This window comes from Dasypus novemcinctus, chromosome 14, assembly GCF_030445035.2.
Source record: "Dasypus novemcinctus isolate mDasNov1 chromosome 14, mDasNov1.1.hap2, whole genome shotgun sequence".
Classification (NCBI taxonomy): Eukaryota; Metazoa; Chordata; class Mammalia; order Cingulata; family Dasypodidae; genus Dasypus; species Dasypus novemcinctus.
The window spans coordinates 56,214,104-56,236,249 of NC_080686.1; the positions used below are offsets into that span (position 1 = coordinate 56,214,104).

General features: G+C 37.5%; 2 protein-coding genes across 5 annotated transcripts in view; one reads left to right on the plus strand and one right to left on the minus strand.

Annotated features, from left to right (window-relative positions):
- Positions 1 to 13,089, plus strand: part of CIBAR1 (CBY1 interacting BAR domain containing 1) — a 34,100-nt gene extending 21,011 nt beyond the window's left edge. For 2 of the 3 annotated variants that reach the window (XM_004474720.5, XM_004474718.5), the window contains 3 exons: positions 3,876 to 3,989; positions 7,711 to 7,830; positions 9,371 to 13,089. In XM_004474720.5, the coding sequence (XP_004474777.1) occupies positions 3,876 to 3,989; positions 7,711 to 7,830; positions 9,371 to 9,457 (321 nt within the window). In that variant the 3' untranslated portion in view covers positions 9,458 to 13,089. The remainder of the gene's footprint in view (positions 1 to 3,875; positions 3,990 to 7,710; positions 7,831 to 9,370) is intronic. The other variant, XM_058275720.2, reaches the window with a different exon arrangement.
- Positions 13,090 to 20,707, minus strand: RBM12B (RNA binding motif protein 12B). 2 transcript variants are annotated; one of them, XM_071207908.1, is made up of 4 exons: positions 20,541 to 20,707; positions 20,291 to 20,387; positions 17,325 to 17,372; positions 13,090 to 16,770 (listed from the first exon to the last, which is right to left on the minus strand). In XM_071207908.1, the coding sequence occupies exon 4, from the start codon at positions 16,740 to 16,742 to the stop codon at positions 13,704 to 13,706; it is 3,039 nt and encodes a 1,012-aa protein (XP_071064009.1). In that variant the 5' UTR covers positions 16,743 to 16,770; positions 17,325 to 17,372; positions 20,291 to 20,387; positions 20,541 to 20,707; the 3' UTR covers positions 13,090 to 13,703. The 2 variants fall into 2 exon arrangements, with proteins under 2 accessions (XP_071064009.1, XP_004474786.2); XM_004474729.5 differs by lacking the exon at positions 20,291 to 20,387.
- Between the last annotated feature and the right edge of the window lie 1,439 nt (positions 20,708 to 22,146).

Here is a 22,146-nt window from a genome sequence, read left to right on the forward strand (position 1 = left end):
GTTTAGATAACCAGAACAGATTTTGGTACCAGCAAAGTATGGTGCTGCTCTTGCAAATACCAAAAATATTTTAAAATTAAAAAAAAAAAAGGCTCTGTAATTGGCTAATGAATGGAGGTGGGAAGAATTGAGGTACTTGAAAAAAAAGGCCTACATTGCTTTGAAGGGACTGTTGGAAGAAATATGGGCGCTAAAGGTACTTCTGATGAGACCTTAGGCAGAAATGATTTATGTGTCATTGCAAACTGGAAGAAAGATGACCCTTGTTTTAAAGTGGCAGAGAACTTAGCAAACTTGAGTCCTGATGTCAGATGAGAGGCAAAATTTGAAAGTGACAAGCTTAGATATTTAGCTGAGATTTCCAAACTAAATGTGATAAATGAAGCCTGGCTTCTACTTGCAGCTTGTAGTAAAATGTGAAAGGGAAGGGATAAGCTGAGAACTGAACTCCTATGCACAAAAAAAAACAGAAATTGATGGTTTGGAAAATTCTGAGCTTCCAGAAAATATTTCTCCATGTGAGGATTTAACTGAACATGGAATCTGTCAGCCAGTTCAGCACAAGTGAGGATTGGAAATGCAGTTATCCAGAAAGGATTTGTGGAAGGTTCTATTTTACAATGGTTTAAATCCCTGTGTATTAGTGACAAGTTTTTTGCAAGATGTATATGAACAGAACCACTGCTAGACTGTACTACAAGGGACAGAAGAGGAAATGATAAAAGGAAAAATAACTTCAAAGGTAGAACATGGAAGCTGGGGTCTGGACGAAAAGATATCTTCTCAGGCCAAAAGAACAGACCCATCCATGTGAGTATGCCCCAGAGTGTGGCGAATTCAACCTTTAGGAAGTGTTACCATCCCAGATTCCTCAGATGCCTGCAGGACTGTGAAGAGGCTGGCCACCACTCAGATACTTGACAAGGGTGGAGCCAAGTGCCTGGCTGTCACCCTGATGCCTGAAGATGTTGCCCCAGTGTTTGGGGAGAGCTTGGCCACTACACAAGCACTGGAAAGGGTTGGGCTGCTGCAATATCAGGCACTGAGAACAAGGCATTGTTCTATACATACCTCCCAGACCTTGAAATATAATGGAGTATGCCCAGCAGGTTTTCAGAATTGAGATCCCTGCCATTTTCCTTCAAATTTCTCCCTATTATCCTATGACTGTCCCTCCATTGTATATTGGAAGCAGATAACTTTTCTCTGAGTTTCACATACCCATAGATGAGGGGAATTGTGCCTCATGACAGATCCCATCTTTAAACAAGTTTGATGAGACTTTGTACTTTTACTGCAATAATTAAAGCTTTTGGGACATTGTGATGGAATGAATGTATTTTGCATATGGAAAGAACATGTCTTTTAGGGGCCCAGAGGGGGGAGTGTGATGGTTTAAAGCTGCATGGAGAAATTGCAGCTCTGTCCTTGGCGGTGGTGGTGACACTGTAGCAGAGTACTGCATCCAGAGCCATGGCAAAGCTTATTCCCCTCTTTGACCGAGTCTTGGTTGAAAGGAGTGCTGCCGAAATTGTAACCAAAGCAGGCATTATGCATCCAGAAAAACATCAAGGAAAAGTATTGCAGGCAACAATAGTAGCTATTGTTTCGGGATCTAAATAGATCCCAATCCAACTAGTTAGTGTTGGAGATAAAGTTGGAGATAAAAATTCTTCTCCCAGAATATGAAGGTATCAAAGTAGTTCTAGAGGATAAGGATGATTTCTTATTTAGAGATGGTAACATTCTTGGGAAGTATGTAGACTGAAATAGACCGCTATTGAAATGGCATCATGTAGAAGCTGCCCATTTCACTGAAGTTCTGAAATCTTCCATCATGTAGATTTCCATGTCTCTCGTAATAAATTAATGATAATCCAGTGTCTCTAAAATTTAATTACACTGTACTAATATAAACATTTTCAAATAAAAATATGTAAATGAAAAGCTGCATGGACCCCAGGAAAGTATGTTCTTAAAGTTAATCCATTCCTGTGGGTATGGACCCATTTTAAGTACGATCTTTTTGGTGAGTAGGAACTTAAGATGTGACCCACCTCATTCAAGGTGGGTCTTTTTTTTTTTTTTATAATTTATTTTTTTTATTTCTCTCACTCCCCATCCTGGCTGTGTCGTTTCCCCCCCCCCCCCCCCGCCCCCAAGTTGTCTGCGCTCTCTCTCCATTCACTGCGTGTATTATGTTCGCTTGTATTGTCAGTGGCACCAGGAACCCATGTTTCTTTTTGTTGCATCATCTTGCTGCGTCAGCTCTCCATGTGTGCAGCACCACTCCTGGGCAGGCTGCACCTTTTTTCGCACTGGGCTGCTCTCCTTACAGGGCGCACTCCTTGCATGTGGGGCTCCCCTACATGGGGAACAGCCCTGCATGGCACGGCACTCCTTGCACGTGTCAGCGCTGTATGTGGGCCAGCTCATCACACGGGTCAGGAGGCCCGGGGTTTGAACCCTGGACTTCTCATGCAGACGCTCTATCCATTGAGCCAGATCTGCTTCCCCAAGGTGGGTCTTAATCCTCTTACTGGAGTCTTTTATAAGGGGATGAAATTCAGACCAAAAAACAAGGTGAGAGAATGCCATAGAAGCAAGAAGCTGAAAGCAACGAACAAACAGGTAGGGAAACGAGAGATCAGCAGGCACCTTGTGTGACTTGCCATGTGACAGGAGTCCAGGAGAGCCAGCAGCCAGTCTTCAAAAAGGAAGCGTTGCCTGACAATGCCTTGATATGGACATTTGTCTCAGCCTCAAAACTATAGCTTGTAAGTTCGTAAATTCCCATGTTAAAAAGCCAATCTGGAAAGCAGATGTGGCTCAAGTGATAAGGCCTCCACCTACCATATGGGAGGACCCAGGTTCAATCCCTGGAACTTCCTGGTGAAAAAGAGTGCGTGCCTGTGTGGTGAACCAGTGCCCACATGGTGAGCCGAATGCCCATGTGGTGAGCCAAGTGCCCATGTGAGTGCCCATGGTGAGCCAGTGCCCACACAGGTGAGTCACACAGCAAGATGATGACACAACAAAAAGACAAAGGGGAGAGTCAAAGTGAAGCGCAGTGGAAACCAGGAACTGAGGTGGCGCAATTGACAGGGAACCTCTCTCCACATCAGAGGTCCCCAGGATCATATCCCTCTGAATCCCAGAGGAGAAAGATGAGAAGACAAAAAAAATAGGTACAGAAGATCACACAACCAATGGACACCAACAGCAAAAACAGGAGGGTGGGCACTGGGGGAGGGGAATAAAATCTTAATGAAAAAAAAAAAAGCCAATCCAATTCATGGTATCTGCATTTAGGCAGCCTAGGCAACTAGAACAGCAAGTCATATATCTTTAAACTAAAAGCCCTATGGTGTTTTATTATGGTGTTTTATTAGTGATAAGATCATTATTTCCAAGTAATTCTTTTGTGGTTAAAGAATACACATAGCGTACAATCAGAAATATGGGATATAATTCCCATCTGATCAGTATTCTTTTAAAATCACTTGGAGTTGCTAAAATACTAGCTTGAAAACTGCTCTACTAATATAGGAATGTAGTATCAGGAGCATAATGGCATACCTTTTAGTCAGATTCTTTTTTATCATAAATGTCAATTACTAGGTATGAATAAATGAACTAAAAGTTTTAAGAAGGAAGTATGGTATTGTAGGAAATAATTTGCAAAATTTGAAGGCTTCACTGCACAAGGCCTTTCTAACAATTTTTATTCCAGTTATCTTTTGCACTTCATTACTGTGTAGAAAAACAGTTACCTCAGTATATCAAAAAATGCCAAGACTGCAGTGAAGGTAAATATACTAAATTCACAAAGCAATTTAAATGACTGTTTAAATTAAATTTTTTTGTTTTTTTAGACTATATTTTCAGAATTTATCACTATTGAAATGTTATTTCACGGCAAAGCTTTAGAGGTCTACACTGCTGCCTACCAAAATATACAAAAGATTGATGAGGAAGAAGATTTAGAGGTAGGACTATATCTATATAAACTCAATTTTTCTATTAATATGAAAATGTTTAAAAGAGAGCATCAATTTATGTGGGTAATAATTTTTAAATTAGAGCATTACCATGGTTTATGTTATTGCATGCAGTCTCAGCTGAACTTTTATGATTTCCTATTTATTTTTAACTTTTTCACATTAACCATGGTAAAATTCCAAGTTACTCTATTAATAGCTAGTAAAATATCTACATAAAGCCATTTATATGAAATAAAGTACTATATCATTGCAGCTGGTAATATATGCTCACTAAACTAAAAATAGTAGCTAACATTTGAGTGTTTGCCATGCACAGTACCCAGTTGTTTACATGCATGAATTCAATCCTTACATAGTTCTGTGGGGTAGGTACTGTTATTTTCATTTTACTACCACTGAAACAGGCCTAGAGCCTTTTAAGTAACTTACCAGTGGTAACTTCACTATTTATATAGCAGAATCGTGATTCTAACTGGTTTCATATGACTTAATAACTACACTATGAAGTAAATGTAGGTTTATGTATAAGACTTACTTTGTACTGATAGGGGTTTGGTTAAATGCAAGTAATTCTATTGGCCAGCTAACCTTAGAGCAATTAAATATCAAAGCCTGTTCTATATGCACATCTGAAGAGTAAATGTCCTACCCTCTTTACCTTCCAAAAGAGAAAAAGGATAGAAAAGTATTTTTGTGAATTGATAAAATATGAGACATACTGTGTCCATATTATCTATATATTAAAAGTGAAAAATTCACGGTTTCCAAGATGGAACTGGAATAATTCTCTATTATTAATAAATGATAAAATTTGGAAATGTCTCTGCCATTTGATAATTTGGAAGATTCCCCAATTTATTTATTTAACTATCCATGAAGAGATACCCTGGGCCTTCTCTTCCCAGTGCTCTGCTGATTGCAGGAAACTTAAATCAGTAAAACCAGAAAATAGCTTGACCAAACTGAAGTAAGGTACATGTCTTCATGTGTGCACATATGCTTGTAATGCCAAAATCTGATTTTACATTATGCATACATGATCGTATTTAGGTTTACTGTCAGTAGATGACTTCCTAATTGTCTCATCCTTCCATATACTAAAGCCAAGGTTTCTTAATCTTTCCTTTTCATGTCCTTTTGTTTTTTAATAATTATCCAGCTTTTATCTGCCACTTGTATAATGTAAGAGCAAATGCACATATAGTGCTCTCTTTGGGCCAGATACTGATCTCAGCTTTTAAACTATACTAATTTACTCCTCCCTATAATTTTATAATATGAAAGTACATATTGTCATTATTCGTATGGATGAAAAATCAATGTACAATGAGGTTAAGAAACTTCTCAAAGGCCCCATACTAAGTAGCAGAGCTGGGAGCCAAACCCAGAAGTCTTGACTATAGGTGTTTTTAATCCTCTTTATACTGTAATGCCATAAGTAGGGTTCTAGATGAGTGACATGAACAGTTTCCTGTAAGAAACATTGCATTGAACAGCAGGTTCAAAAGTGATCCTCCACTTTTCCTACAAGACATCAAAAGTATTTTCATTCTTTTACCCTTGACATACCATTTGTTAACTGAAGGAACAAATGAGTTGTTAGTAAAGTTCCTTCCAGACCACTGGTCCCCAGGTTTTTTCATCTCGTTCCAAAGGTCCTAGATAGCTTGTTTTTTTTCCCCACACCACTTTCTTTATAACTTTAATCATCTTCATCAGCTAGGTACGTAGCATATAGGCAAGATCCATGAAAAACTAAAGTATCAACTGTGTGGTAGATAATGTTTTTTTAAAGATATGCTTTTGAGTATCAGCATCCCCACTTTCTAATGTGACCCAGTGCCATAAAGAAAAAATAGTGTGCTCTGAGTATAAAAGGGTGGCAAAGAGTCTGATGAGTCAGGGAATTTCTTAAGTAGATACTTGATGGCTGAGTAGGAAACTGGCAAAAACTTTCAGAGTATATATACACAGAGGTCTTAAGGCCAGACTGTTGTGAACAGAAAGCAAGGTATACAAGCAGTTAAAACAGTGCTGGACATATTGCAATTGTTCAATGAAGTGTAGGTATAAATACTTATTTTGCTATAAGCAATAAATAGCAAAGAGAAAAGCAGTTTAAGAAGAGTTATGGAACCAAGGAAAGTAAAATTGTATCAAATAAGTGCCAAGGGGAAGACATCCTGTAAACACAAGGTATTGGAAAACAAGTACAGGAAATTATGCAGACAGAAACAAGAGGAATAACTACTGTCTTAACTAGTTTGGACTTTTATCTCAAGAGTTGTAGATTGTCTTCCGTTTTTCCACTTGATACTTCATCTTTGCTAGCCGAGTTATATCCCCAGATATTAGTTGACTCAATGAGTCACCCAGTTTTTATATCATACCAAGATGCCAGTGTTCCATGTCTGGTACAAAAATAGAATTTGTTCCTCAGTAACCTGTTAACCTAATTAGCATCCCTGAATTGCCCTAAAACACAAGTCCCACTTCTTGAGTTAATCTTGAGTGATTCATTTTGTGTCTTGCAATTCTCTAAGGTTTAAAACAATGTGTAGAGTCTTTCCCCAATTTGGGACTCCTTCCCACAACATGGGGATTATGTTCTTGTTATAACATTTAGCGAATGAGAATTTAATTAACTTGCCAGGTTATGATCTTAGGCTGGGAGGAGTTGCAAGATAAAATACCTTCTTTCTCTAGAACTTGTTGTGTAGAATGATGTAATCAGTTACAAAACAGTGAGATAAAAGCTGAACTTAGGGTATGACCAATAGCAGCTGGTCTTGGGTCTTGAAAGATGGGTAAATTTCCTCAAATTCCAGGCGAAGAAACCAGCATTGCAAGTTCTACATATAGGTATAGAGGCTAGAAGTGAAGAGCAGGTAGGATGGAGTGAACTTAGAACTACATGTCATGTAAGGCATTTGGACTCAGGAACCACAAAAACCTTTTGAATAGAGAAATAGTATCGGATTTTGGTCTTTAGTAAAATAATTCTAAGTAAGCTATGAAGAAAGGTATGTATAGTCAATAAATCAAAACAGAAGTACTTCAGGGAAGAAATTTAGATTGAATGCCCAGGTTTGGTCTAGTAGGTGTATGGTAATGTCTTTAATTGTAGAAGTAAATCTAGAGTTGAATTACCCAATATAGTGTCTTTTTTAACTTTAAATTACCTATTTAGCTCTATGCTTTAAAAATGGGGGATGAGAAGAGGTAGGGAGCCTTAAAAGAGTGCCAAGATTTGGAACTTTGCTTTAAAGGAACAATAGTTGATAGGTAGGTAGTGGTATTCCAGATCCTAGATGAGGTTAGAATCCATAAATTTAGTGGCTCCAATTTACTGTTATGTGATTTTCTGTTGCAGTCAAGTTAAAACTGATAAGAGGACTGACAGAACAGAAAGAACCAAAGATATGAGTAAGAACCTCCCTATTAGCTTGCAAACTCTGAGAGTAGGAATTCCCTCATGTTTGCCTTTCCATTTACCTGGTAAACTGCACTCATTTTACATGGTTTAAATAGAATTTTTAACTTTCATCTTTCCATGTTAGACCATTTTTGTATTTTCTTTTGTTTCTTTATAGTAAGTGTAATTTTGTCCATTTTGGTGGAGTTGCTTTTAAAAAATTAGCTGAAAGGAACATAATTTGGCTTTCTTGATTTCCATTGTTTAATATCTACTTTACCATTGCAATAGGTTTTCCGAAACTCTCTGTATCCACCAGACTATACATCTCGTTTAGATATTGTAAGAGCAAATTCAAAGTCGCCTCTTCAGAGATCACTGTCAGCAAAGTGTGTATCTGGAACAGGACAGGTGAGCTAGAAACCATAATTTAATGGAATATGCCTTTGGGTTTTTGTTCAGTAGTAAAAATATTTCCTTCAGCCATTTGACCTCATATTACATCCTCTCTGGTCTATTTCTTCTGTAAAATGATGGAAGGTTGCACTAGATGCAGCTCTAGTGTTATTATATTTGTTAAAATCACATTACTCTCCAAAATAGAACACAAATGGAAAGGACAAGAGAATGCTAATCTAGATTTGTTACCTGATTTAATATGAAGAGCAGATTCTGAAGCCAGACTATGTAGTTGTTTAAATCCCTTTCACAACTAATTGGCTCTACCAAGAAAGACTCAAAAGGGCCTTTAGAGGGCTTTTACATTGACCGTTATCCCAGATTCAGAAGAGCCAATCTTCTCATTTCTTATATATACAGACAGCCTGAGTTATCTGTTATCTAAAGTAGGGGTTGACAACCTTTTTATGTTAAAGGTCCAGCATATGCATTTTAGGCTTGGCAAGAGCAGACAGACAATATGGTAACAGATAGTGTGGCTGTCTTAAAAAAAAAAAAAAAAAAAACTGGAACTAGACTCAATTTGGCCCAAGGAGCATACAAATTTGTCAAACCTGATCTAGAAAGCTATGTCCTTTTCATATCAAAATGTAAAATTTAAGTATTTTCAAAATACAACTTTTAGGTAAATTTGACCCAATACCTTGTATTTGATACTCATCTGAGTATTTATTACAGCTTTGTATGTTATCTCACCCCCAAACTGAACTATAATTTTATTAATATTCCAGGAGTAAGTAAACTCCATAAATTTAGTACTGTAGTACATAGGAAGTTTTGACTATGTAGAACTAAGATTGTTACCTAAGTTAGCTAACATTTTGAGCCAGATAATTATTTGGAGGTGGGAAGTGGGTTCCTATGAATTGTTTAGATTCTGAGCAGCATCCCTGGCCTCTACCCTTAGGATGCCAGTAGCACACACGTACACCCCAGTTGTAACAACCAACATTGTCTACAGACATTGCCAAAGCCCCCTCAGAGAGGTTAAACAAGATGATCCAAGTGGCAACAGTCAGGGCTTATTAAAGCCAAGTGATGAATTCAGATTCTAATTCATTCCACTTAAACCATACTACTTTTAATCAGTATTTGTCTCCCTGCCTAAAACACAGAAATATCCCTATGTTTCTACATTTCCTTTCATGATTCTCAAATACATTTTTTTATTACGTAACTATTGTTTAACTTATTTTTTACATTAATATACAAAAATACTATACTTTTCTCTGATAAGTATTGAAGTATTGGTGGCTATCCACCTAACCAAATGGTTAATTTCACATTTTATGCAAAAAAAAAGATAAGTGAAAAACTGTTTCCAACCTTAACAATCTACAGGAATTTTTATTATTATGAACTATTATATATGGGCATTTTTCTGAAATATTTTTTCTGTCCCCTTCCTATAAAGACATATAAAACAATACCAAGCAAGTAGAATATTTAAGTTAGTACTTTTTATTTTAAGGAATGTATTATCTTCTAACAGTTATCCACCTGTCGACTAAGAAAGGAACAGCAAGCAAATGATGATGATGAAGATGAAGAGTTAGATGTTACAGAAGAAGAAAATTAACTTTCTTAAGTATGCTTTCCATTTCCATCCTAAAATGACTTTCAGGATTCCTGAATTGTAAAACTTTATACTGGCTTGATACATTAAAGCCCAAAGTGAAATGCTCCTGAAAATGGAAAGATAATTAAATTTTATGCTAACCAAAAATGAAGGTCTTAAAAAATATTACACAACAGTCGTTTCAACATATTACCTAGTGGTATGTGATCTTTTTGTTTAAGTTCCATTTTCTTAAAATTATATTTAAAGTATTTCATATTAATTTACTTTACCTATATGAAGTTGCTATAGAAATTGAATGGCAAAAACCAAAAAGATCTAACAATCTTAATTGTCTTCTTTTAGGTTAAAACTCCGAGCTTTCATCACCAGAAAAGGGTCCTATATAGATAAGTCATTCTGTTGAATACAAATTGTATTCCATGAAGCCTTAAGAAAAAGACAAGTTTTCTTTTTCTTTTACTTTTAATAAAACCTGAATTTTCATCATTAAATCTGTAAATTTACCTTTTAACAAAAGCATAATCGAACAGAATAAAGGAGACACCAATAAATGATTTTTAAATATGGATAAAGGACAAATTTTAGCTTTTAAGAAAAAGTCACATTCAACCTGATTCTGGTTTTAAAACAAAAACTGCTGTAATACTAAAGCATTTTTTTTTTTATGCATGGTACAACAACTTTTGGAAAGCTTGTAATTTGGTGGAATGTCACCTAAAAAAAAAAGCATACATGGAATGTCATAAATCATTAAAAATTCTCTTAAAAATTTTACCAAGCTACCATTCTGTACGAGTATATACTTTTATTCCTGAAAATATAAAACAATTTAATCAGGCCCATTCTAGTATATAAAGTTTTTCTTTGGATAGGGAATTATATTTCATGGATCCCAGTCAGGCATATCAAAATTATAAAATTTATGAACTCAATTTGGGATAACTGGAAAAAGCAATTATTCATAAAGAAAAATAAAGGCTTTCTAGAAAGCTTTTCTAATATTGTCACCTATGATTGTTTTTAACAAAGCACTTCTTCCTGAGGCTATAGTCCTGAGAGTGACTTCAGTACTTTTGTATAAAAAAATATGAACTCTAAATAAATTGATAAATTTAAGGAACTGAGAATGTTACTGCATTTTTATATTAACCAGTATTTAAGTTTGATATCTTAGTTGGGGCAGGGAGAAAGGATCATAGTATTTTCTCTTTTCTCTAGCAGCTCACTTCTCTCAAGAATGAACTGCCTTATCGTAAAGTGCCTGATAATTCTAGAGTCAGCAAGTAATTCTAGAATATATGACCTGCCTACCTCAAAAAAATACATATTTTAAGAACAAAGTAATGAAAATGCTTTCATCAATATAAAATTAAGGCTCATTATCTAGATCAGACATATGTTGGGAAACTTCTTAAAGGACCAGACAATATTTTACACTTCGTAAGCCAAGAGGCAAAAGCAAGGCTATTTATTGCATAGGTACTTATGTAGCCTCATGTTCTTAGCTGTAAATTAAACAGGCCACCAGCCCAACAGGTTTGTCTGTAGGCCTCCATTACTCCAAAATTGGAATATTAACTTTATTAATCAAGTTTAAATGATAGTTCATATATAATAGAGCAATAATATAATGCAACTCAATAAATTATAGTATTTTGTGCAAAGATGGAGTTGGCAGGGTTAGTGCATGGGCCAAGAGCCACTATTCCTGAAAATATTCTAAGTAAAATGCACTCCTAATACGATTTCTACCTCCCTTGGTTATAGAAATAAGCTGGCTTTTAACACATGATCCCTATTTTTCAAATACCTTCTAGATGGAAATATTTGGCTTTAGAAGTTAAAATACCATTTAGTATCAAACTAGAGAACCAATAGACCCCCCAGTGTTCCTACTACATCTGTGGGCAGGAGAGAGAGAAGAATCAGGGTGATAGGCACATGACAATTAGTTCACTGTTCATTTTTAAAATTGGTGATGTGCTGGTAAACTGACACTCTGGAGGGAAAATGCTCCGATATGCTGCATTTGCCAATTTCCATGATATAGATACTCCTACAATGGCCAGCTTATCAACATATCATTGACGGCACAAACACATAGTAAACTTAGGTTTACTATAGTTGACCTCTTACCTACCATTACTCCACTCCATCCCAGTTTGAGAAGCAGTTCCACATTAGGTGATATTTCACTTTAAGCTTCATCTTAGCTTTATTCCTGTATATTTAAAATGTGTTTTTAAATATCCCATACATTCTCTAGGAAGGTTGATCAAGCGGCCATCTATATAATTGAGTATTTTAAAATGTCCTTTCTTGTTATTTTATTCACTGTGCATAGTTTGGATATTCCAAACAGTTTAATATCCTTAGCTATTTATAACCTTAGTAATTTAAAGATCCATATTGAGGTACATTTTTGGCACCTAATTTGCCAGCTTTTATTCATGCTACTAGCAAACAGAATGTTCAGTATCATTAAAAATGAACAAATTCAGAAACTTCAGTGGGCTTCTCTTAGGCCTCTTTGAATCACTGGAAATTAACCTAAAACATTTACAGACAAAGTATTCTACTTCTGCAATAACCCATTATTACTATATGTACATTCAAATTTTGTTTGCTCAATGTGGAAAATCTCCAGATCACAAAATTGAAAACTTTATATTTTATGTAAACTGTAAAAGGCCAATCAAATCATTCTTGATAAAATGAGCAATTTTGTACTTTGTGAATTAGAAGCCAATACGTAATGTGAGTGTTCAAGGGAAACCCTGAATATATAAGAACTTTTAAAGTCACTTTGTCCATTATTAAGTCTTTTATCTTTGACATCAGTTTTATCGTTTTTAATGCTATTTTTAAAGCAACATTGGAGGTTAAAATATATATATCATTTACCCTTGAAAATATTTTTAGCATGTTCTTACTAATATTTACAATACCATTTTATAGGGCAAGGCAACAAGTGTTTAAGAACATGACCTGGAGTCAGTCAGTAGTCTATCTAGACTGAAATTGGGTCCATGATTTATTAGCTGTGACTTTAGGCATGCTTCACAATCCACATCTGTAAAATAGAGGTAACTAACAAACCTTCTACTTCTTAGGGAATATTGAGATTATGCATGTAAAACACTTAAGTACATAACACATAGTAAGTGACCAATAAATGTTATTCATTAATAGCATGGGTGTGGACAATCAAATTCAGTACTTCCAAAATGTATATACTACATGCTGTCAGTCTCATAAATCTTATACTTATTTTGTCTTTGAATTGATACCAAGTTTTGAAACTAAAAAATGAGAATACATATAAGTCCTATGAACTGTCAGTAAATTCTAAACACAAACTATATCCATTTGTCAGATTCTTCCAACATAAGCCTGAGAGTCCCCTTGCACCTATAATTATATATATATTTTTTTGTCTTTTAAGTACTGAGTTGATCTTAGCACTTTGTTTGATGAGATGCTGAAGAAACCATAGAACTATACATAGCTCTTATACACTTATAAAATGTTTGGCCCCTCCTATCATTTAAGGTAGCTGTTGATAAAGTCACAATACCAAGCTGTAATTTTTTCTTTTCATACAAATAAAAGTAAAGTTAGCTGGTCTATTCAGTTGCAACTTTTTTATTTTTATAAAACTTTGTAGCATTATGAACATGGAAACTTTAAGATTCTCCTAAGCTTTTTACATAAGCAAATTTCACATTCACAGTCTGTCTGTTTTGAACTATTTATATTTAACAAGAAGCTTAACACAGTAACATCCGAGACGGAAAAGAGAGAATTAATTCTGCAGGCAAGTAGCAAATAAAAATGCCAAGCCTGAACAATCATCACTGACCATTTCCTTACACAGTTTGAATAGAAGATGTAGAATACAGAATGGAAACAAAAGTGAATATAAAATTTATCTTCCCCAAACACAACTTTACTTTATACAAGTCTTGAGGTTTACCCATGACATCAAGGAAAATGAACTCAAGGAATTAGTTCTCTCTCCCACTGTCAAAGAAAAAAAAAGCATATATAATTTTAAATTAGAAAAAGTGAATGGCAATTTGCAGGCAAAAGAAAACCAGATTAACGGTCTATTTACATTAGTTCTAGTCACAGGTCAAAATTAAAATGCTTTTTATAATTAAAAATAAACACTTTAAAAAAAAACAAATGCATTTTACTGCAACAATACTGTGGGAAGTAACTCTGAATTTAGAAATGCTCTCTAGAGCAAAATTAACTTAACTTTGCGTGGGCCAACTGGCCTATCATTCAGATCTTTTATAGCAGCCATAGCTTCATTATAGTTTATCATAGCAACAATGGCTTCCCCTGTAGGTAATCCTTGCTCATTATACTGTATTGAAACTGAATCTGCTATAATTCTATAACCATGGAAAAAGTCTAAAATCTCATTAACATTAGCTTTAAATGGAAGATTCATTATCTTAACAGGAGTTACTCTACCTGGACCACAATTTAATTTTGGATCCGGCATAAATCTCCCATCAGGAAAACCTCCCATATTACGCTTTCCAAAATCAAATTTGCCACCTTCTGGGCGACCAAAATTCATGAAAGGACGATAGTTTCTAAAATCATCAGGTGTGCTCCTAAACGCTTCACCAGGAGGTCTAAAATTGTCAGGAAATCTAGGCTCCTCCTCCAGAGCACCCCCAAGGTCCTCCTGGGGAAGCTGCCTAAAGTCCTCATCAGATGGGCATCTAAAGTCTTCCTCCATGGGGCTCCTGAAGTCCTCATCAGGAGGGTGCCTAAAGTCTTCATCAGGAGGGCCCCTGAAGTCCTCATCTGGTGGGTGTCTGAAATCTTCCTCTCGGGGGCGCCTGAAATGCTCCTGAGGTGGCCGCCTGAAATGCTCCTGAGGTGGCCGCCTGAAATGCTCCTGGTGTGGTCGTCTGAAATGCTCCTGGTGTGGCCGTCGGAAGTGCTCCTGGGGCGGCCGCCGGAAGTGCTCCTGGGGCGGCCGCCGGAAGTGCTCCTGGGGAGGCCGCCGGAAGTGCTCCTGGGGTGGCCGCCGGAAGTGCTCTTGTGGTGGCCGCCGGAAGTCCTCCTCAGGGGAATGCCGGAAGTCCTCCTCGGGGGGCCGCCTAAAGTCCTCTTCGGGGGGCCGCCTAAAGTCCTCTTCGGGGGGCCGCCTAAAGTCCTCTTCGGGGGGCCGCCTAAAGTCCTCCTCAGGTGGCCGTCTCCAATCCCCCTGGGGAGGCCGCCTGAAGTCTCCCTCAGGAGGCTGCCTCCAGTCTTCCTCAGGGGGCCGCCTAAAGTCCTCCTCAGGTGGCCGCCTAAAGTCCTCCTCAGGTGGTCGCCTCCAGTCCCCCTGGGGAGGCCGCCTGAAGTCCTCCTCAGGTGGCCGCCTGAAGTCTCCCTCAGGAGGTTGCCTCCAGTCTTCCTCAGGGGGCCGCCTGAAGTCCTCCTTGGGAGGACGCCTGAAATCCTCTTCAGGTGGCCGCCTCCATTCCTCCTCTCTAGGATGCCTGAAGTCCTCCTCCCAAGGACGCCTGAAGTCCTCCTCAGGAGGCTGTCTGAAATGCTCTTCACGAGGGCGCCTGAAGTCCTCTTCCCGGGGACGCCTGAAGTCCTCAGGAGGGTGCCTATCAGGCTGTCTGAAATCACCTTGGAGATGCTTGAAATTGTCCACTTGCCTGAAGTCCTCTAGCTGATGTCTGAAGTTTTCAGAAGGTCCAATTGAGTATACTGGTGGCTCTTTTGAGTCAAATGAATTGGAATGGTCATCTCTGTCATGTGACTGTGAGCGATCTTGCATTTTCTCACTGGACATCAAGGAAAAATTTACACCAAACTCCCGCATTTGTGCCTCAGATATAAGTCTTAATAACACCTCTGTCCCCAAGAATCGTCGTCGATTTAAACTTTCAGCTTTCTCAGCCTGTTCTTCCGATTTAAATTTCACCAATGCTTCTCCGAGACCAACTCCTTTGTCATCATAAAGCAAATATATATCATCTTCAGTAAGAGAAAAGTCGGCAAAGAACTTTTGCACTTCAACTTTTGTGACATCGAATGGAAAATTTCTTATATATATGCATAGTTTCTGACCAGGGTAGCCTTCCTGAGAGTATTTTTGTGAAACATGTCCAGGTCTCTCTCTCTCTATTGACCCTGGTCTTTTCTTTTCATAACATTCAATGAACTTCAGCATTTGTTTTCTAGAAACTGGATCGATGTGAACTGGACGATACTGTAAAACAGTCTTATGTAAACCCAGAGCAGTATTATAGTCTTTCAGCGTCTTGAATACCACAAAGGCATATCTTGTTCTTCTTTCATCTTTATATAAAAACTTAATCTGCTCATTAGTCAGATCAGTATCTCTAAAGAAATTTCTTAAATCTCTTTTGTTAATACTTAAGGACAGATTTTTTAAGTGAACATAAAATCCAAGAGGGGAACGAGAACGTGTTCTTCTGGGAGATTTTGAATGAGACCATTTTCGGAATTGTCTATCACTAATTCCTCTTGGTGGAGAATGTTCTTCAGATCTCATAGGGATATCATCTTCCTTCATTGCATTACCACCAAACTCAATCCACTGTTGCTCTGAGCCTTGCATTACTTCTATAAATCTTGAACCCATAAAACTTCTATGACATTTAAGACCTCCTGAAGCATCAATACAAGAAGCAAATTTTACTATAGCATCACCATTATTTCGGCCATCATGATGTTTTAAGAAAATTACTCCATCCACACACAAACCAGAGAAAAAAACACGTACATCATCTTCATTTACTAAGTAAGGTAAACCCCGCAGAAACAAGTAAGGATTCTCAGCCTTCAATGGCCGTGTCTTTCTTGGCCTTAAATCACCATGTCCTGTACCATTAGTATGAAACTCAGCATCTTGATCAAGCGAAGAGCCATATCCAGAATTACTTGCTTCTTCCTTAACAGTCTCAACAAAATCAGATAGGCTGCCAACCCCCGATGCCCCAGATCCTGGTCGCTCTCTTCCTGGGCGATCAGTTCTTTTCATGTCTATAGTCTTCTGCATTTCTGCCTTGCTACTAAGAAAGAGCTCTACAGATGAGCCCTTGATAAACCCTCCTGAACGACTTATGGCACGTCTTGCATCTTCATCTGTTGCAAAAATAATAAAAGCCTCCCCAATATCCCCTCCAATTATATGCACTCCTCCTTCAGGAATAGTCAATCCCGTGAAGAAGTGACGAATATTCACAGGCCCCGCAAGAAAAGGAAGCCCCAGTAAACGGATGACTACAGCCATGCTGAGCTCAAACCACAGCAATAATGACCTGCAGACAAAAAGGTACACATAATAGCAAGTCTTATTTTTTAAGTACTTTAGCCCAAATTAAGCTTAATAATTACTTGATTCCTGCCACTTTCAGCATTTATAAATGAAAAGATAAAGTTCACAAAAATATTGCTCCTATCTAATTCTTTTAAGAAAAGAGGGAATAAACTTTCTCCCATCTATACAAATAGGCCAACTACCTTGAGGAAACATTTATTATCCTATATAGTATGAATATCAAAAATATCTAATCTTCCATTGTAAGTCTGCCAAATGCTGCTTCACAAGACCAAACTATTTTTAGACTCACTTAGAAACATACCTTCTACTGACATGACAGTGCTTTGTGGATTAAAGTATTTTACCAACCACATGAATTTTACATGTTTAGAAAAGTCTTCTATGGGCAATATATAATTTCTGCTCATAATAATAAACTGCTTACCACTAGCACATCATTGGCCAGACATAAACAGTAGCCATGTGTACCTAGACATACTTTGTTTTTTTGGTCAAGCCTCTCTGAATTGCCTTAAGCTCTGAATATCTTACCTTTTTAAAATTTCTTGGAGACCTGTTAATTCTGTAAAAGCAACTTAACTGTGGAAAGAAAATGAAATATAATTAATCCTCAGGCCCTGTAATTAATCTTAAACTAATGCCAGACTTGGATATCCATTTCAGAATTACCTATCAAAAGTGAGCAATATAAGGAACAATTATGGGCATGACAAAATGGTCTTTGCTCCAAGATGTTATTAATCTAGCAAAAAGGAGATACAAGAGAAAATGTAAAATCCAAGTAGACATCTGCAAATAATTTTTTTAAGTTGTTGGAAAAAAAAAAAAACCCACTGCTCCTTGACTGGAAATAGCACAAGGGAAGGGGTGATGGAAATGTCTGTATTTTGATTGGAGTGGTGGTACATGGGTGTATAAATTTTTCAAAACTCACTGAATTCTACTGTAAGATCTGTGCATTGTATATGTATTTACATGCATTTTTTTAAAATTCTAAATAACTTCCATCACTTCCACCCATGAAAAAAACAAGCATCTAAGTCATATTTATATCTAACTCTTCTGCCACCTCCTCCCTTTCAAAACAAGACCAAAAAACACCATCTCTTGACAGTCAAAAGCCATTTTAAAACAACAAATCCAAATAACTGGATGCTAAATAGTCAATAATTTTAAGCTTTACATACACATTTCCAACATGGAAATCAAAATTCTGACGACTCTTCGCATTTTAAAAACTAACCTAAAATATAATTTAGGCAAATATTAAAATATTCCTAAAACCAAAATTCTCACCACTCCTTGTCTTAAACTCCTACGACAATTACTATTAAAATTTATCTCGAGCTAGCTAGAAAATGTTGAAATATAGAATCGTATCATGCCAATATACTTATGCATTTCAATCAACTAACTTGTACTCTATTGAGGAAACCCAAATGACATCACAGAAAACTAAAAGTATAATAAAAATACATTAAAATGGAATATTTGGGGATTACCAATATTAACTACTGAATAATCTCAATTTTGAGGGGGTTTTTTTTGTTTTTTTAAGGAAACAAATCTAACTTTCAGGGATACCAATATTTATTGAATAAACAATATTTATTAAAGTCTTAACAAATAAGTTAAGCCCTACACTGTTAATTATAAATTTATGTTTTTAATGTGCAAATAAATTTTGCTTTTGTTCAATATTTACACTTAAATACCATTGGGCCACAAAATGGATTCGGAAGACATTATTCTTTGAGGTCTGCAAGGTTTGTTTTCTTTTAAAAGCAGTCCACAGATTGAACTTTTCAAACTACAAGTTAAATGAACAAAGATACCAAGAAATTACTTGGCAAATTATATTATCTGAAATATTATCAATGCCTAATTAATGAGATAAATTAAAATATCTTCATGGTACCAAATAAAAATCAAGTATAAGTCTAGTTCCTTCAACAAACCCATATCCACACCAACACTTCAACAAAATCTCCAGATGTCTTCTGGATCAATTGTACACACTAAAGTTTCAAGGCTCCTCCTATGCAGTGACTTTGCTACTTTTCCACTTTTAAAATATTTTAAGAAAGCAGCATTATATATACATCATTTTTTACCTCCTAAGCTTTTTAAAAATTTGAAAAGGGATATGCCCTAAGAACATAAGTCCTTCTACAAAAAAAACTAGGAACAAGTGTTTCAAGGAGTAACTATGTCAAATACAAAATACTCCAGTAATTAATTTATCCTCCCTAACTTAGAAACTATTTTTCAATTAAATAGACCCACGAGTATAAATCTTATGAACTCCAATTCAAGCAGAATACGTTCGTTCTTATTTCCCACAGCTAAATCTAATGTTTACAACTTTTTTGCTCTTTAGACAAGAGGTTAATTTAAGTTTCCCTACCATAATACACTCAGGAGACCACCTTTAAGATAACAGCTTTCAAAATGAGTACTTTTTTCTGATTCCGATATGCTATTTCCTTAAGTAAATTTCCGGAAATTTTTCTTAGAACATTAGATTATGCAGAAAGCCAAATACACAAAATACCCTCAAGTACTGAGTCCTTATAAAACTTCTACTTAAGAATGAAACAAAAATATTTGAGTGCCTTTGAGTTAATTTAAAGACACAATGATCTGCTACAACTTCTAACCTAGGAAAAGAATGAAGTGGGTCCGTAAAAGCTCATGTAAGGGTAAGTCACTGAAACTCGTTTTAAGTAATTTTTTATTTTATCCAGCGATTCACCCAAGTTAATCTCCATTATTACTGACAATACAAAATGTGCATCTTCTAATAGAGGGAAATGGGTGGGGAGGCTGAATTAAATAGGCATTATCACAGAGCCATTTGATTTTATCTAGCAAACAGGCCATTTCTCAGATATGGTGAGGGAAAAAACCTTGTACTTTTTGCCTGCGACTACCAAAGTTACGGTGTAGAACATTCAAATTCTAAACGTGTTTCCCCTGCAGAAAATAATCTGCCCAGTCCACAATTATTCTTTACGATGATCTGCCTTTTATAATGTAGATGGATTAAAATAAAGGCATGACGACACAGAGCCATGGTCCCCAATATGAACTGTATATGAAGACGAATCCATACGGCACAGGATTTCCCATAACATCCATCATCCTCAAACGGGGATCATCCGAAGGCATCCATCCATTCTACAGCCCAAAGCCTCTGTCCACATTCCCAGGAATCAGGACTTCCTTCCTTCGCGCCAGGCCAAAGTTGCTACGTGGGATCCGATGCTGTCGCCAGGCCATCAGCCAAAATCAGCATTCAAATTAACCTGGACCGCCCAACCTCCGCGCCTTTCGGTTACGCCGTCCCAAGGGCTCACATTCCACCCTAACTCGTCACAGGGTGAAATGCCTCCAAACCTAACTGAAACATTTTTGTCCCCTCCCAAGCCTAACATCAGGCCTTCTGCGTATTTCTGCCACCACTGACTACGATGACATAGCAAAGGAAAAAATACCTATGAAATCCTTGGAGATCTTCACTCTCAAGGTCACTGGGAAGCGCACGCACACATACAACACCACATGGAGGCTGACGGAAGACTCGGTGTTCAGCTAGAAAAGAAGGTGCCGTAACGGCAGAAGCTACGCTAGATCACGGAGCGGCCACCGGCCCCACCTTTCCCTGTTCTCCACTCCCCGTCGCAACCCCTCCCCACCCTCGGCGCCCAAACGGTAACTGCTTCGCACTTGGCAATTAACACACACCACTGCTGCCGAGTTGGACACACAAGGCCGGGGATGGGGGGAACTCCTCGTCGCAGCAGCCTTCCCAGAACTGGCAGAGCCCTCAGCGAACCTAAAAGAAAATGGCGCCCACTCTCCCCTCCGATCGGAACAAACGGACGTACAGTTTGTCTGCCCATGCGCTCTCCAGTCGTAACCCACCACCCCGGCGCCCCGGCCCCGTTTGCGCACGCGCCCTGTCGCTAACTCGCTTCGCGTTGTTAGGGGGAGGGAGGCGGTGCTTGGCAAGCGCGCCAGCGCGCCTTGTGCTTACTGAGCATGCTCTGATTCCAGCCAACCCGAGAGCCTCGGCCAGGGAAAGGCAAAATTTGGAAACAAAGGGTCAACCATTTGGGTTAATAGGAAAGCTTAAAAAAATAACTAATCTACTTATGCACGAAAGCTCGGAATTCCTGGGAGTTAAAGAGATACAAAAACAAAGAAAAATTGACGATTTCTTTGTCTTCAGTGCTTTCGTTACCATGTGGTATAAGTCTCTGTAAATTGTAAAAGCCCACAGAGAAATGTGGATTTTACTACGCTACGTGTACGCCAGGTACAGTACTGACGCCCAAGGGCGTAATAAATGCATTTATTCAGTTTTATAGGCATTAATAACTTTGTGAAGGAAGGCCTTTATACCTTTATTGTTACCACCCTCTGGTGTATTGAAACGAGAACACATGGGCCAAAACTGAAACTGGGGAAGTGAAAAGTACTATTACGTATGGATAAATTCAAAGCTTTCTAAAGAAGCAGAAACTGCACTTTTAAGACATTGTTACAGATAAGTGAAAAAGTGAACTTTGAATCCCTTTCCCACTGCAAAATAACAATTCTTATATTTAATCATGTTTGTGAGAATGAGATAGTTAACAAGTGAGAAAAACGTGGTTCCCAGGGTGAGGCAAATCACTTAACCTCTATGCCTCAGTTTCCTCATTTGTAAAACAATAGCAATAGTACCTACCTTATAGGGCTGTAGGGCGTGTTGAATAAGTAATTTATGTAAATACTGGAGACTTATGTATTAGCAACTTGTTTAAAATACCATAGTGATCCATAAAGAGGCTGAAGGATGTTATCTGGGGAGTTGGTCACATTGGTTAGGCAGCATTTACCTTGATTATTCCCCACACTCCAATATTTGGTACCAGCCTTGCAGGCTCAGAAAACTGACCTTGAAAGCTAATGTTTATTGGGAAGAAAGTACAGCCTGCGCACGAATGGCACTGCACACACAGAGAGCTGACACAGCAAGATGACAACAAAAAGAGACACAGATTCCCTGTACCGCTGACAAGAATAAAATAAATAAAAAGCTAATATTTATTGGGAGTGTATTATGTATCAGTCCCTTTGCAATATTTCACTTTATTCTTAAAACAATCATCTGAGGTAGGAATTATTATTTTTCCTATTTTCAGATAATAGAAAGCAAGGCATGGAGTATTACCTAAATCATCCAAGGTCATATAGTGCAAAGCAATGCCAGAAATTGAACACTGGTATTTGCCTCCAGTGGCTAATGGGGGCAGACTCCCTTTAAACGAGCACAAAGAAGCAGTACATAAATTCCAGAATGTGA